Here is an 11,662-nt window from a genome sequence, read left to right as displayed (position 1 = left end):
CTAATCATTCTTAAACAAAATAATATAATTCATATATACAACTTAAAAACATAAATTATATGTATACTACATATATAGATAATACAGGATCATATAAAAAGGGCCACAATATTTAACGTAAAAATTAATACAATGGAAAACAATATTAGTAAAAAATAATTTTTCTACTTTAGAATTTAATAATAAGCGTAGTAAACTTCATGAAAACAGAACAGTAATCAAATAGGTAGTTCAAAACATTCATCTGAAGTTTATCTCATATTTTGAGATACTCTAGTATACAAGAATATTTCAAATATTTATATTTTACAATCGCTACACATATTTCATACGTTCCTAACGTAAAAATCGTCTTTATATTTTATAATAAATTTCAAATTTCATATATCCTGCAAGATACTTCACTTTGTGACTAAAATTGTACGTACATTGAAATATCGTATCTTTTATGACAAACATTGCAGGTACATGCCAATATATATGTATATATATATTAACATGACTCTGTTAGTGGTGGGATTTTAATACGTATAAATTCATAACACTGGATAGATACGGTAAATTTAAATGCTATTATCAAAACGGTATTCACTGTTTCATAGATTTTTAGTCTTAAATTTACTTTAACATGTCTCCCTCCCGCATCAATGCGCGTTTAGAGCTTAGAATAGCTGCTTCTTTTTCACTGAAAAGAGAAAACATTATCTTTTCTAAGTAGTAGCCATCGTTGATTAGATATTTAACAAACTTCAACACAATGAAGCAGCGTATTGAAACATTGACATTATGTTTTGTCGCGTGTTCCACTTAAAATTAGAGACAAAAATATATACAATACACGTATACAACATTCATTCAGGATTTCGTTCATAACTCACAATTGACTGTCCATTTGATGATACGAATTCGCACATTCATACATTTTCATGTACTTTTAAATTTGATTATTCAGTCTTTAGGCTTGCAGTCTGTCAATAAATCTATGTACACCGGGTTATTTACAAGGGAGAAAAAATTGTTTTTCAACTACTAGCACTAAGAAAGAACAGATTCGACTTGGAATATTGTCTAACACTATACGATTTTGATGGCATTATCAATATGTAGTTTTGATATTGTCTTTTTCACTCGTAGCGCTGTCAAACGAACGGCTGGATTCGCATGCCAGCACTCTGCCATAAGCTTGCTCAGTGCAAATAGAATCTGTAACAAAATCCAAATAATTGATTTTAATATTGTCATTAATACTATAAACAGTTCTGCATTTTCATGCAGAAACATAATTAACTTTATCCCTACTGAATCATTTTCCCATCGCGCTGGTATTATTGGTCGTAATCTTTTTACGCAAACTGCTAGCCGCATATCTTCAAAGTCAGGATCGCTTGGAACAACATCATGGTATGGCAAGGCATATGGTTCCACCATAGAAGTTTTACCACCTGTAACACATCTCCTACATGCTTCCCAAAGTACAAGACCAACAGAATACATATCTGCCATTTTAAAAGCATCGAAGGAAGATGTATTTAATGTTTCATCCAGAACTTCTGGAGCCATATATCGGCGAGTACCCACTCGTGTATTAGGAGCAATATCTATTTCTCCACTTTCACTAAAAACAAAAGGTTACGATAAAATAACGTGAATACTTAATGCAATCTTATGATAAATTCTTCATTCTTATTAATTTTAATTAGTATTTTTATTTATTAATTACTTATTATTTACCTTATATATCTGACTGCCAAACCAAAGTCAGCAATTGCACATTCACCATTCTTTTTTACCAAAATATTTCTACTTTTGATGTCTCTATGAGCTATTGCGGGTTTCCCTCGTGTACCAAAGATCTCAGTATGAAGATGAGCAATTCCCGAAGCAATTGAAAGACATATTGCTAAAAGGCTAGGATGATCTAGAACGGTAGTTTGTAAATAATCATATAACGAGCCCCTTTCGTGATAATCTGTGATTAACAACATCTGTGTCCAAGATCCTGTTCCTTTGATGTCAGCCGCAATGAAACCCAAAATATTATCGTGTCTCATCAACACTGTCTGATAAATCTCAGTTTCTCTAAACCATGATGCTTCTTCCAATGTAAAGAATACTTTGACTGCCACCTTTTCTCCTCTCCATCTTGCAAGCCAAACTTCACCATAACGTCCTTTACCAACACACTGGGATAAGGCTAGTTGCTTAGCAATAGTTCGTTGTACAAGAAGAGGTAATCCTGATCCAGAACCACTACTTTGATCAATAAAATCTTTAATTGTTCCCTGAGAAGGCACTAGGCAAGGACCTCTTTCTTTCCTTCTGTATCTGTGATATATGATCATCATAGTTACTGAAAGTACCGTTAAGCATACAGACAAAATGGTAGCTAATATTATAAGTGGTGCGCCTGATGTTATAGCCATGGGATCAGGTACTGTGGTAGGTCGAGGTTTATATTCAGGGTATAAATCTTTGTTACATAATGCACTCTTGTTACAGCATATTATACTTTTCCCTTGTAAATGTGGCACAAGGTTTCCTTTGCATTGCATGAAACCTTGCTCGTCTGGTGGTAAACAGCCAAAAGACCATTCTGGAACATATTCACCAGATTCTGCATCCCAAACTTCTTCTACTGCACTGAAACAGTGGCCTCCAGGCTTCCCAATGCAAGTGCCATTTTGTTTATCATCTGGACAATGCCCTTCGCAATAGCAAGTAATTCCGAATGCTAAAAAATGAAAAGACATTGAGTAGGAAAAACCAGAAAGAAAAAAAGGACATTATCAATTTATTTTTTTCTCTTTTTGGTATATATACACAATTGTGGACTTTTAATACATGTATCAAAAATATATTTTCACTATTTTTTCTTCAACATAATCCTTCAATTATCCTTCATAATCCATTGAAAACAAGAAGAATAGACATTTCTCACGCGGGTGAACAACAACCGATAATTATCGGAACAGGATCAATAGTTTAGGTACAGTACAAACGATAGAAAAAAAAATAGGAAGATAAGGAGCGGAAAAGAGATACGACTGGTCAAACTGCTTATTTTCCGACTCGGAATTATTCTCTTGTGTCTATTTTACGGTGACCGCTCTATTTATATCTCCGAATATTTGGATGAATGATCAACCCCCGATGCGTACAACGCTTGTTCCAATCTTCACTTCTTTTCCTGTTCATTTCTGCGGAATTTTTATTGACTAATATATACATATATATACGAATTTTTTCAATTATTATAAACATTATTAATTACATGTAGATCGGCTGTAAGGTAACGTATAAATAATACTTTGTGTCATTTTATAACGTAAGCTAAAAATAATGAATAACATTTTCTTTAAAATTAACGTAAGAATTTTTAATACATAAAATTACGTTTTTTTTTAACAAAAAATGACCTAATAATTTGTATAGACCTAAAACGCAATTCCTAATTTCTGAAAAAGGCCAAGGAATATAAAACTCAATAATCTATAATCCAGCCTTGAATTGCATTTTATTGGGAGCATGTGTGCGTATTCTACCAGTTTCTTGGCCTACGGCATAAGAACGCCGTGTACCACCAGTCGCACCGTACAAGGAAATCACTGATGTACGATTATCCGACAACTTCCAAGAGAGGTAAGTAAATGCGCTTTACCAGCAATCTCCAAATACGGTCCTGATCACATGTTTCCTTTATCCTTGCTTTCCCCGCGAACGCCAATAGAAAAATTGCACGGGCAAACTACAAAACAGGCCGCACTATTTGCTTCTGTGCCTTGCAGACGAACATCGAAATACCATAACGGGCAATACTCGGTGCATGTTTTTCTGAGAAAGAAATTATCTAACTCGACTATATATGAAATGCAATACTAAGGCTTATCAGTGTACAGCAATAGAAATCTGATATCCTTTCTCATACAAGCATAACACTGGTTAAAAAGGATATACGCGGATTTTGACGCGATATAAGAAACTAAAAGAGGAACGAATATCTTGTTATACAGAAACTTTGGTCAAATAAGTATTAACGGGTTTCCATACACAGTACATACGTTTCTTTATACAGTTTTTGTGAAATGATTATTACACGTAATCTCGTGAGAAGGTTACGATTGGACATGACGCATTTTGACGAGAGGCGGTATTCTATATCAGCTTTGACAAAGAATAATACGAATATTGATCGGATGTTCTACCATGTACTCTTTATTCGATCTTTATCATCTCTATCCTATAAGAAGCACGTACAACGTATATGATTTATATCATTTCAATCAATTGTCGTTCTACAGCTAATAAGCTCTCTTCGAGAGTCTCTTCTTGAAACTATAAAGTGGCAAAGAAATTTGTATTAATATATGTTAGTCTACGTGCAAGTGTAATTAAAATGTATGAAACAAAAATTGCTATGCTATATAAATATAAAATAAGAAGATTTTTTGGAAATTTTCTCCTTACGCATAATAATTACACATATAGAGTTCCGTTGCCACGTGATATACATACTTTATGCATCACTGAACCAGTTTTTTTTCTCGCCCCGTATTTTCATCTTTCACGATAGCGTAATGAAAAATCATATTTGTATCCTGTTAGTTAGGGAAATATAATACAAAATACGATAGAGAGTAATGAAAACTTACACTCTTTTCGTCGCACCCTAACAGAAAAATAATGATCGTATAGATAAGTAGTTGCGTATATGGGAAAAATAATATCACGCTTCGTTTTCGGTTTATGGTGACTGGAAAATTTTATATTTCCTGAATTTATGTCCTAAGTATGATACGTAACAGTACAGTTTCAACTGGCATATATATACGTGTAAAGCATGATAGCGCAGTGCAGTTACCGCGCGATGAATAACGTGTTCAACAAGAGACGAGTAACTTTGCGCAATATGGCTTTCGTGAAGGGATAATGATCCAAGAGTAACTGGTAATTCCTGTTGTCATAGAATATCATAACTTTCCACAGGAAATTCATCGTTGAAGGTAAAAAAGGCCAGCATTGATAAATTCTTATATATACGGCGAGAAGTTCCAACTATAAGTTTTTGTTTAACAGTAAAAGACACTAGAAAAATTGTGATTGTAATAATTATTATAAACACTGCTCTTGAAGTGTAGACATAGTGTCCACATGATATCGATGCATCATGAGAGTAACTTAATATCGTATGATAATGGAAAAAAAAGTAGAGAAAAAGAATGGAATTTGGACAGTGTTTAGAAATAGTACGGCCCATAAACCTTAAATTAGCAATAAAAAAAATCAGCTGCCAATCTGTTTGAAAATTTTCAGATTCAAAAGTCGCTGGTTTTCGAGAAAGCAACTCTAGCGATACCTAAAATTAATCTGTAAAGGAGCTATACGAAGAACTAAAACTAGACAGAAATACAGGATAGTCACATGTGAAACGACGACCACTGAAATATTGTACGGGTCACATGAAAAAAAAAAGGGAAAGAAATTAGAAAAAGATTGAGGGACCGAGAGCGGGAGTTTAGAGGCTGTAAAAGCGGCCAGACACTGTCGTTGGTATTTCAGTCCCTAACCTTAGCGCCTAACCTCCTCGCCTTTCTTACTTCTCCTCGCTCTTTTTCTTACTCCTCGTCTCGTCTTTGAGTCAAGAATAAGAAAGAATGTGCGCACTACTTTCGTATAAGAGTTCTCATTACGAAAATACACTTATTGCAAAGTGAATGACGGATGGTGCACTTAAAAACATCACGAACCTTTCTTTTGTTTACGAAAGTTTAAATTTCTAATTGAGTCGTAAAGGTAAAACATACTTACATATGTGGATATTAAAAAACAATCCTCACTAAGAGCCACGGAAGAACCGTGTCACTTTCCTCACTTAGTTATATCTGATGAATATTATCTAAATGATGTTGAAGGACGAAATTCGATCGAAATCGCATCGCACTATGATTTTTCGCAAAACATTCACAAGTCATGTATGTGTCTGTTGTAAATACGGTGAGAAGGTGTTGAAACATCATTACTGAGAGCAAGAGGAAGAGAGAGGGAGAAAGAAAACAAGAACGAGAGAGCATAGATTTGTACGGTAGAAGGCGACAATAGCCAGCAGCATACATCAATCGTTTTCACGTCGAAAATCCGCATTCGATCGATTCTCTGGTACATTATACACAAAGCATATTTCACTTTCCGCGAAACACGTATCGTACACATAATTGTGAAACAAACCGCGAATATACTCACCACAAACGAATCTCGCGATAAACACTCCTAAACTGATCCACAGGCCGTATTTACATCCGCGCCGACCCGGAGTAACGAAGAGCGCAGCCATTTTCTACATTCGAGAGCACATACTTCACTGTGACGTAGGGTAAGACGCGTCGGCTTCAAAGCGCAGGCTGATCAGCCTCGGGTGTTTCCGCCATTCTACGGGAAGAACTGACAGCTTATTGGAGAGCTGGTTCTAACACTTCGGCCGTTGAACAAAGACAGCCGTGTAAGGTAACATAAAAGAAAGAAACAAATGTATATATGTATATATATATATACATATATATATGTCAATCAGCATTGTATCTTTCATTCTTGGTACCCCGAGATCCCGCTTCTACATTCGAATAATTAATCAAGATAAGCGTTAAGTCTGAATGAATATGATTTAGTATATTATTAATGAAAGATGTTTAAACGATGACATAACGCTTGATTCATATATATACTGTATTTTTCTGATAGATCTCTTAGTATTACTCTCGGTTTTTCTAATACATCGTTTATCGCTACTTGGTCAGTAGTATCGTATTTGATGATTCATTTAATCATTCAACGTCGAATCAAAATGCACTTTGCTAAATATTGCAATAAAAAATATTTTCTTTTATAATTATTTTTCTCTATTGCCTCGTTAAATCGCAAATTACTTTCTTGGACAATCATACTTGTAAATGGTCCTTGTTTAAATCCTTAATGCCTTTGGGAATGTGTGTATCATTTTAATTATTGAAAATTTCGAATTTGATACTACATACATACCTGGTCTGTCATCGTACACGGTAGGGAGTGTGCGACGGCGCCCTATGGGCGCCAACGTGCCGCGACGAGTGCGGTTACAGAGATGTTTCTTACTCTCTCTTCTTTTCCTTCTCGTCGACTGCATGTTCATAGTACTGATACTTCGGTAAACGAGTACAGGGAAGCAATAAGGAAAGTGTCTTGTTGAAAAGGCGCGAAAGTCAATACGTGGCAGGTCCTTGCTAAAATTAGAAGTTAACTTTATTTAATTATGAACCTTTTCATTACATCAACTAAACAAATATAATTTAGAATTTCAGAAATCGTATATCTTGTTTATTCGCAAGATAAACTACATTGATGATGAAATATTTCCAATATATACGCATTTAAAAAATATATATGATTTTAATATGTGTAGCCACGAAAACAGTAAAATCGCAGACGAATTTCTAAGATCTAAGTGTAGAATGCAGATAGTTTCAGCCTGAAATCCGAGAATGACGGAGGGGAAAGAGAAGAAAGAGATGGGGAACGACATAATATGAAAGAAATGAGAGGAATCGAAGAGAAAGGCAGTATTCTGCGTCTTGAAAATAGTGCATTCGCACTTGTACGATACCGTTTTTGGTGATTGCAACGATTGTATACAATGTTATGCGTCATGAGGGCGCGTGTTAAGTCCAGCTTTAAAGTTTTTATATTTTTTAAGTACGCATGGTTATGTTCACAATTGTTCATACAAATGCAATAGCCTTTAATGATACGATTTATTATCTTCCATTATCTTTTAACAAACAAATTTCATAACCAAAATGTGTTGACTTTTTTTATCTTAACGTTTCACCTTTTTGAATGAGAATGTAAAGTTCCGTTCATCCAGTGGTATGTATATTTGCGAGGAAATGAATATTAATTATTATCATCAACAGAAATTAAATATAACGAATGAATGAAAAGTGATAAAAATAAATGATAGCAGCTAACAAATTTGTATTCTTGTTTCTTTCATTAGAATCTGAAAGAGATGATAATAATAATAGTAATAACAATAACAGTAATGGTAATAGCAGTAATAATAGTCATAGCAATAGTAATAATAATTAAATAGGTCCGTAAAATTAAATAATATATAATTTTCTTGTGTTCGTCTGACTGAAATGCTTGATCAGCTATTCGTTTAATAGTATTCACCTAACCGAAGGTAAAGTGCCAGTTTGTAGTAAAAAGAAGGTGTTAGAAACCGTAAATACGGCGAAAGTAAAATGAATTTGTTCATTTAAACGTGTTAGATTAAACTACTGTACCTGTGCGATAACAATTGCCCGTCCTTCGGTCAAACGAGCCTGGTATGTCTGTTGGGGATAACGATATCTTTAGAGCCGCCTGTTATCACTAAAAGTCAGGTGTGGATTGGGGCCACTGATGTTCGATCAAAGCAATCTGCCGACGATTCGACAAAGTAAAACAAAAGTAAAAAAAATAATAAAAAACAGAAAATCATTCTCCTCATCCCCATAACACATTTTCTGTCTTTCGACTCCTTTCTTCTTTTTGTTCTACTTGCTTAACAAAATAAAATATTCGCAGATTAAAGTACGCACACTAAATTTTTATATTCACCAATCAATTCCTCAATCAATCATTTTTCTTCTTTTTCAGAAAAGATGTTGCAATAGAAAGTACAACGCTTTGAAGAAATCCACGTTCGCGTAATCTTATAATCTCTTACAATAAAATTTATGCGATCAGACATTTATTGAACAAATATCTGACCTACATACATATATATGTATGTTTCGTACAAATTGTACTACATATTTAATCTTAATCTTGGATAGTGAAGTAGTTTACTATACTTATATTAAGAATTTAAAATAAAAAATCATACCAGTTACAGATAACAACTTGCATCAGATTTTTCTACAGCGAGAGCAATGATATTTATCTCGTAATGAAAAGGGTCTACCATATTCTAACTACGATCCTGACACACTTGGTTCTTACTCCGTGACGAGAACGATGGGGGGTGTGGCGCGGTGAGCAGGCACCTATAACAAAGATCCATCGGGACCGGTTTCGTGTTCTGCCCTTTTTTACATTCTCCGAAGAGGTCCCGCCGAGCTGCGAGTGTGAAAACTAACACCCACCCGCTTGTTATTTTGTCAAACCCAAGCCAATGTGAAAATTATAGGAATCATATAGCGTTACCAAGTTGTTCTTTTCTCTTTCTCTGGAAACCACTCTTCAAATTAATCTTAACTGCATACATCCATATGAGATTCTATCCTAGAAATACAAATCTAAACGTGCAGATATTAAACTCAGAAATTAAATAATTAAACAATTCATTCTTCAATATCTATACGATAATGAGTTCTTCTCGCATATTATAGTGTTCCTTGCTGTGACGTCGTGAACAGGAGCACGTATACCTCTTCATGCTCGTTACGTCATACACAAGAAGCACATTATTGCGGATAAAAGGCAGAGAATGGAGGACTGCTTACTATTTAACTTTAGTTATACGTTCCTGTTATCTTCGGTTACGTGTAGCTTGCAGTTAAAGTTCTGAAATAACTACTTTTTGTTATTGAGTTATTTACTTACGGCTTTATTGCGAACAATAAACCTTTATAATTTTTCAATACAAATATCATTGTAAATAATATATTATATATGGCATAATTATAGTTATTAATAGTTATTTTACGATATTCGAACTAACGCAATGATCATAATCTTACATTTAATTGTTAATAATCGCTAATAAGTTAATAATAATTTAATCGCTAATTGCTTAGAATTTCATATTCAATGATGTTTTCTCGAAAAAACGCAAGAAGCCTTGTTCCTGCTTTATCTTATCGATTTCCTACATGCGGGAAAATTTTAACAAAGTAATCGCATTTTTTAAACTTATCATCAAGTGCGAAACGGTAGGTTACAAAAACAATATATACAAAATATACGTATAAACATTGTTTATTAGACCACAGTTTTTGTTTTTTCTACTTGTACAACACAGCCTTCTATTACTGATCCCTGATTCATAGAAGTGTTTGCTTTATTTTCTTGTTGAGTAGACATTAAAGTATAGCTGATCTTAAAATATTTTTTTAAGAAAGGAGCATACATTCGTCGAGGAGTACAATAAAAACAGGCACAGCCCAATGTCATAACGATTATTATTCCAAAAACGATGACCCTGTTGATATGATTTTTAGTTAATAACGTATTATTTCTTTATTCCTAGCCTTATGTTAAATAAACGATAAAATAGTACGTTAAAAGCAAGGAGTTCAGATCAGTATCATCACAGCACATGTTGTCGCCACAACAAAATTGCTGTGAGTTACACAAACCCCATACGCAGTAATATGTCGAGCTCTGAAACAATAACAAGAAAATTTTACGTCTCTTCTGTAGTGTCATCTTTACGCACAGAAAAAATACACAGCGCTTGCGTCTTTTTTTAACTAAAATATGTAACAATAATTTAAAAAAAACTGAAATTACCATTGAGAAAATAAATACTGAAAACTAACTGGAATGGTAGTACTACATTCTAATGTGACATGGACAAGTCTGTCAAAACATGAACATAAACTATGAATTACTAGACGCATCTACGTGTACATTCGAACGTAAGAAACTTAAGGCTATTTTTAATAAGCGAAATCAGAGTTTTCAATTTCAACTCTCGAGTCAACTTATACACGCGTATATCTTAACAATTTTTGAGGAATTAACGCGATAGTCTAACCTGCTGAATTAGATGCATTTATGAATATAAATAGAAGAATACACGTTCGTTTGTCGCTCGTTTCCAATTGCATCCAGTGTTCGCGATTATTCGATAGAATCTAGTAATTGCATGCGGCCACGCTAATTCATTCAAGATTGCTTCCAATGAATTTTACACGTGACAATTTTTCAATAATGGCGATGAATTCGAGTATAAAGCAAAAAATTGCGATTGTTTTAAATATGAGCAAAGTTATATTCCACTGGGGGTTTATTCCCGCTATATTATACTTAGGTTAGTATTTATTTTATTTTCAATTTTCATTCAGCAGATACAAGCTGTATAATATGTACGTGATATCCCAATAGAGTGACAATGAAACAATTTCATATCAGCCACTGATTTAATTTACAGGATTTAGAAAAGGTGCAGATCCTGGCATGCCTCAACTAGCGATCATGAAGTAAGCTTTAATGTATGCATGTATAAAATAACAGTTACTTTTAAGCTATCGAAAACTACAGAAATAATTTTGTGTTTCAGTTTGTTATGGCAATAGGAATATCTACTTCAACGTCACTCCACTTTATTTTTCACAAAGATATTTCCATCGCTTGACGAAATGTATTCTTTTCTTTATTTTATTTAATATATATTTACTTGTGCAACTGTTGTAGTTTGAATTGTTAATAAAAATGTTATCGAATTGAGAGAATAAAAATTTCCAATAAAGGTGTGAATTGTAACATTGCTTGTTGTAAATTAATGTATAAAAAAAGGAATATTCTTGATTATTTACATGTACTTTCTACACATAGTTTTCTATTACAAAAGTATATTGGTTCGATACTATTTATATGCACTAAGTATGTATGTATGAAATATTTATCTTTATAAATCTTTGAC

The 11,662-nt window shown here is 33.6% G+C and overlaps 2 protein-coding genes and 1 long non-coding RNA gene across 4 annotated transcripts; 2 read left to right on the top strand and 1 right to left on the bottom strand.

Moving 5' to 3' along the window:
- Positions 1 to 145: 145 nt before the first annotated feature.
- Tkv (serine/threonine receptor kinase thickveins) lies at positions 146 to 8,397 on the bottom strand. 2 transcript variants are annotated; one of them, XM_076900877.1, is made up of 6 exons: positions 8,316 to 8,397; positions 7,030 to 7,250; positions 6,238 to 6,466; positions 1,732 to 2,731; positions 1,300 to 1,615; positions 146 to 1,203 (listed from the first exon to the last, which is right to left on the bottom strand). In XM_076900877.1, the coding sequence occupies exons 3-6, from the start codon at positions 6,326 to 6,328 to the stop codon at positions 1,075 to 1,077; spliced, it is 1,536 nt and encodes a 511-aa protein (XP_076756992.1). In that variant the 5' UTR covers positions 6,329 to 6,466; positions 7,030 to 7,250; positions 8,316 to 8,397; the 3' UTR covers positions 146 to 1,074. The 2 variants fall into 2 exon arrangements, with proteins under 2 accessions (XP_076756992.1, XP_076756993.1); XM_076900878.1 differs by lacking the exons at positions 6,238 to 6,466; positions 7,030 to 7,250; positions 8,316 to 8,397 and adding an exon at positions 5,806 to 5,941.
- Positions 6,015 to 7,756, top strand: LOC143427056 (uncharacterized). Its single transcript, XR_013102240.1, has 3 exons — positions 6,015 to 6,153; positions 6,281 to 6,498; positions 7,430 to 7,756. It is a non-coding gene; the product is annotated as an uncharacterized LOC143427056 (long non-coding RNA).
- A 2,353-nt stretch (positions 8,398 to 10,750) lies between the features above and the next one.
- Positions 10,751 to 11,477, top strand: Tom7 (translocase of outer membrane 7). The gene is made up of 3 exons (XM_076900883.1): positions 10,751 to 11,050; positions 11,171 to 11,219; positions 11,300 to 11,477. The coding sequence occupies exons 1-3, from the start codon at positions 10,921 to 10,923 to the stop codon at positions 11,313 to 11,315; spliced, it is 195 nt and encodes a 64-aa protein (XP_076756998.1). The 5' UTR covers positions 10,751 to 10,920; the 3' UTR covers positions 11,316 to 11,477.
- Positions 11,478 to 11,662: the final 185 nt, after the last annotated feature.

Source organism: Xylocopa sonorina, chromosome 9 (genome assembly GCF_050948175.1).
Source record: "Xylocopa sonorina isolate GNS202 chromosome 9, iyXylSono1_principal, whole genome shotgun sequence".
Taxonomy (NCBI): domain Eukaryota; kingdom Metazoa; phylum Arthropoda; class Insecta; order Hymenoptera; family Apidae; genus Xylocopa; species Xylocopa sonorina.
The sequence above is the reverse complement of the archived record's forward strand: the minus strand, read 5'-3'. Positions and strand labels throughout refer to the sequence as shown.

Bases quoted from the DNA above. Each gene is read 5' to 3' on its own strand.
- Tom7 (XM_076900883.1), top strand. From the start codon at position 10,921: ATGAATTTTACACGTGACAATTTTTCAATAATGGCGATGAATTCGAGT. The intron at 11,051-11,170 runs GTTAGTATTTAT...TTTAATTTACAG, and splicing joins TCCCGCTATATTATACTTAG to GATTTAGAAAAGGTGCAGAT.
- Tkv (XM_076900877.1), bottom strand. From the start codon at position 6,328: ATGGCTGCGCTCTTCGTTACTCCGGGTCGGCGCGGATGTAAATACGGC. The intron at 2,732-6,237 runs GTGAGTATATTC...TTCATTTTTTAG, and splicing joins TATCGCGAGATTCGTTTGTG to CATTCGGAATTACTTGCTAT. The intron at 1,204-1,299 runs GTAGGGATAAAG...ATTTTGTTACAG, and splicing joins CGCGATGGGAAAATGATTCA to ATTCTATTTGCACTGAGCAA.